Below are 4,435 nucleotides of genomic sequence, written 5' to 3'. Positions count from 1 at the left end.
ATATGTAATATATATATAAAAGGATAATGTTTATTTTATATAAGAGTTACTGTATAAAATATTAATAGGCTTCTAAGTAAATCCAATATTGAATTGGATTGACGAGAAGTCCATAAGGACGTGCGGCTACTTTAGACCCATTGAGAATGTGATTAGTATTTCTTAATATAAAATATTAATTAGTACTTATAATCCAATTTATAATTGGATCTTAGGGAAAGTCTTGGCAGTCATGATGCCAATTGGAACGGGAATACAAATTTCCGTTGAAATTTAGTTTATTTTTGGAATAAACTTTTACCCTAAGTAAATCATTACCTCACCCAAATAGGAAAAGGGTTTATAGGTGATACTATATAAAGGGTGATGGAGAAATTTGTCGTATTATTAATTCTTGAAAAGAAAAATACTTTGTGAAAGTGAGAGTGCAACACAAAGCCAAGAGAGAAAATACAATTACAAGAAAAATGTTTCTTGTTCTTCTAATTTGAATTGAGATTTTTGAGAAAAATTTCAGCACAAGTTTTTCGTTCAATTTGTTCGCGGGTTTCGTTGATCAAAGAGTTGATAGCAAGGATCAGTCTCGGTGTAGATACGCATAGAGTCTTCGCACTATCGAAGAATTTGAAACGAGACTTTCTTCACCAGGTACGTCTTAGATCCGATCTATTGACATGTAAATAAATTTTTAAACACAAAAAAATTTGTCTAGAATTGTTATTGTCTTACGCTGCGTGTTACGAACACCTATACGCAATCCTTCAAATATTCCTTTAAATTTTAATGTAGAGAAAGTAATCCTTTTATTAACTGCTATCTCAACTTTACTAAATATAATGTTCTCAACTTAAAAGCTTTAAACCCATGTACTCATCTTAAGACTTGATGTCATTTTTTTACGTGTTCTTTCACATTAATAAAAAAAAAAACATTATAGGGTGAAAATCTTATTTGGGAAAAAAAAAAATACCTGACAAACTTGTTGGAATCTATTAAGGCATCTTACGTTACACACCCTATATGTTAATTAAAGCATCCGACCCAAAAGGATGTGGTGTAACGGATGAGGCTGTTTTTCCTTTAACCAGAGGTCTCGGGTTCGAGCCCTGGGTACGAAAAAATCCTTGATAGGAAGCGCTTCCCCTTGAATGGGGCCCTATGCGGCACAAGTCTAAATTTAGTCGGGCTCCAATACGGGTACCGGACACCTAGTAGGACACCAAAAAAAAAATTAAGCACCCGACATACAATTAAGACCGCATGGCTTCGAACATCTTAAACACGTTTTATTATCTAATTTAGAAGAAAAAATTATCTCACTATTCTCGAAATGTCGCACCTTGAATCCTATAAATGTACGGTTTAGCTTAGCTCCATCACATATAAACTACTAGCAAGTCCCATAGCAATATGACAAGTGAAAAGAAGAGCAATGCGGCAGACCATTTGGAGCCATGGCGGCAATTGGAAGGCAAAGTGGTTTTTGTCACCGGAGCATCGGCGGGGCTCGGCCGCGAATACTGCCTTGACCTTGCCAGGGCAGGCTGTAAAGTCGTGGTGGCCGCTCGTCGTGCCGATCGATTGAAGTCCCTTTGTGATGAGATCAATGCAATGGCTAATTCAAATATTCAAATTGTTAGAGCTGTAGCTATTGAACTTAATGTTACTGCTGATGGTCCACTCATTGAAGCATCGATACAGAAAGCTTGGGATGCTTTTGGCCACATTGATGTGCTCATTAACAATGCTGGTGTTAGAGGTACGTAGGTTACGTCTAATTTTGCCTACAAAGTGTATGTAATGTTGGTAATTACTGAAACACAAGTTTTGATACTGATGCTGAAGGATCGCAATTAATCCAAACGTATTAATTAGATTGAATGTAAAACGAGAACTTACTTGTTTTTCGTGAAGCGAAAATCTGAAACGAACAACAACGGGAATTACTGGTCGGTGGTGGTTGTCACGGTGTATTGGAGGAACACTCTATATCACAACTAATTTGGGAGAAGAGAGCTTGGAAAAATACTGTTCAAGGTTCTTTTTTTTTGTACATTGTAAGTGTACTTGCATAGAAAATATTATGGTTGACTAATAACCATATTGTGCTTTAACGTATTCCTTATGAGTGGACCCAACTTTCCTACGGATACTATGAAGATAGAAGTAATTAATATTATGATTGACTAATAACCCTATTGTGCTTATGAGTGGACCCAACTTTCCTACGGATACTATGAAGATAAAGTCTTTACGACCCAACTTTCCCACGGATAATATGAAGATAGAAGTTTTAAAAGAAAAATAAAAGTATTTTTTAGCAATAACTTCACTTATCTAAGGAACTAAGGAAAATAAAAGTGTTTTTTAAGTAATAAATTCACTTATCCGAGAACTGTTTTTTTGGCATTTGTATTTGAGAGAAAATGTCAGGCTATTAAGTCAGTTCCATAGTCAACCTTTTTGCCAATAGTGAACGTTATGCAAGAAATATAATCTTTATTAAAAAAAAAATTAGGAGGAATTAATGAAAGGACATCAATTCAAATCTTGAATTTTTGAAATGAGAAATTTTGGAACCTCCAATCGATAAGACGAAATGGGTAAAAACAAATATCTTTTTGTACTTTTAGATATATATAATCTATACTATTTGTCCTAAAAAGAATGATGGAATTTCTTAGGTTGCTTGACTCCATTATAATTTGATGAATCTACTTTTGATCGATTTTTAATTATAGGTGGATTAAAATCAGCCGTGGATATTTCTGAGGAAGAGTGGCATAACACTTTAAGGACAAATTTGACAGGATCTTGGCTAGTTTCTAAATATGTTGGAAAACACATGCAAGCTGCAAAACGAGGAGGCTCTATTATTAATATTTCATCTATTGGTGGTTTAAATAGAATATCTATGCGAGGGGGTATTGCCTATTCTTCCTCCAAGGCTGCCGTGGATACCATGACGAAGGTCTAATTTTGGAAAATTATCTTAACGAAGAAAAATATTTTTGTGAAAATGGTTTTAAGAAAATAAGATTTATTTATTTTATGGATAAGTCTATAATATAGAGAAGAAAAAAAATATAATATTAAAAAAGATAATAATTTAAAAGGTAAAATAGGTATTTGGCTACAAAAAGTTTGAGAAATCTAGTTGATTGACCTTTTGAGTGCTATAGAAATAGTAAAGTAACTTTTTCTGTTGCAAACAAAAGAAACACAATTTTACTAAATAATTTTAAATAGTTAAGTGACCATTTAAGTGATGAACTCTTTTTTGGTGCATATTTTTTCTCCGGGTGCATGTTTGGTTGCTAGAAAATATAGTAGCTTTTTCAACCAAAAGGGGAAATAACTTCCCCTCCCCTCACTTTTTAGCGAGAGTCATTTTCCCTTACATTATCTCAAGTGTTAGCTTTCATATATCACCATTTTAACCAATACATGACCATTATTATTTACTTACTACTCAAAAGTTTGTTCAAACACTATCTATATTATTATCATTCTTTAGTAAATAATTTTTTTTTTAAGAAAATATTTTTAGCTCTCCGATCAAACGCCTAAATACATTTTCTTAAAAATGAAGTCCGTTGTACCAAAACACACCCCTAATCCTTATAGTAACCGTTTATGAATTTTAATTTCTCAATCGGTATTTGGTTCCTTTTACTATCTCTCCCAGCTTTCTGTATTAGCATTGTAGCTTCTAATTAATTTCTTTTTAAAAAATTATTTGTCCTAATCAAATGTTTCTTCCTTCTCTTTTCTTCATACATTAACATTTTGATATATCTATACGTAAACTAAGCTCGCAAAATCTAAATTGTTCTCTATATATTAATGAAAATTTGCAGGTAATGGCATATGAATTGGGAGAACATAACATCAGAGTCAATGCAATAGCTCCAGGAATTTTTAAATCAGAGATTACTGAGAAATTATTGCAAAAAGATTGGCTAAAAAATGTAGCAACAAGAAGTGTTCCATTGAAAACTTTTGGAACTACAAATCCTGGTTTAACTTCACTTGTGAGATACTTGGTCCATGACTCTTCCAATTATGTATCTGGCAACATATTTATTGTTGATTCTGGTTATACTCTTCCGGGTATCCCCATCTTTTCTTCTCTATAAGTTATAGTCAGAATTTGAAATTTATGGGTTCTGAATTTGTAACCAAACTCAACACGTCTTAGTTATTGAGTTTGCAAATAAATATTTATATATTTTTAAAGAATTTCTTAATATAAATACAGAGTGCTACTGAATTTGTTTGAACATGTAAGCAATACTCTATGGCACTACCTCCGCCCCTGGTTATAACATTTGAAAGAAGAACAAGAACAGTATATTATTGGTCATCAAGTGTGATGACCCAAAATGTCATCTTTAAATTAAATAATTATCTCGGTATTTTAAGACCTTGAAAA

The 4,435-nt window shown here is 32.8% G+C and overlaps 1 protein-coding gene across 1 annotated transcript; it reads left to right on the top strand.

Annotated features, from left to right (window-relative positions):
• The first annotated feature begins 1,375 nt into the window (after positions 1–1,375).
• LOC104228065 (uncharacterized) lies at positions 1,376–4,156 on the top strand. Its single transcript, XM_009780471.2, has 3 exons — positions 1,376–1,759; positions 2,742–2,971; positions 3,861–4,156. The coding sequence occupies exons 1-3, from the start codon at positions 1,411–1,413 to the stop codon at positions 4,137–4,139; spliced, it is 858 nt and encodes a 285-aa protein (XP_009778773.1). The 5' UTR covers positions 1,376–1,410; the 3' UTR covers positions 4,140–4,156.
• The last annotated feature ends 279 nt before the right edge of the window (positions 4,157–4,435 follow it).

Source organism: Nicotiana sylvestris, chromosome 10 (assembly GCF_000393655.2).
Source record: "Nicotiana sylvestris chromosome 10, ASM39365v2, whole genome shotgun sequence".
NCBI classification, from domain to species: Eukaryota; Viridiplantae; Streptophyta; class Magnoliopsida; order Solanales; family Solanaceae; genus Nicotiana; species Nicotiana sylvestris.
The sequence above is the reverse complement of the archived record's forward strand: the minus strand, read 5'-3'. Positions and strand labels throughout refer to the sequence as shown.

Excerpts from the sequence above, each read along its gene's own strand:
- LOC104228065 (XM_009780471.2), top strand. The coding sequence starts at position 1,411 with ATGACAAGTGAAAAGAAGAGCAATGCGGCAGACCATTTGGAGCCATGG. Across the intron at positions 1,760-2,741 it reads TAACAATGCTGGTGTTAGAG|GTGGATTAAAATCAGCCGTG; the intron begins GTACGTAGGTTA and ends TTTTAATTATAG. Across the intron at positions 2,972-3,860 it reads CCGTGGATACCATGACGAAG|GTAATGGCATATGAATTGGG; the intron begins GTCTAATTTTGG and ends GAAAATTTGCAG.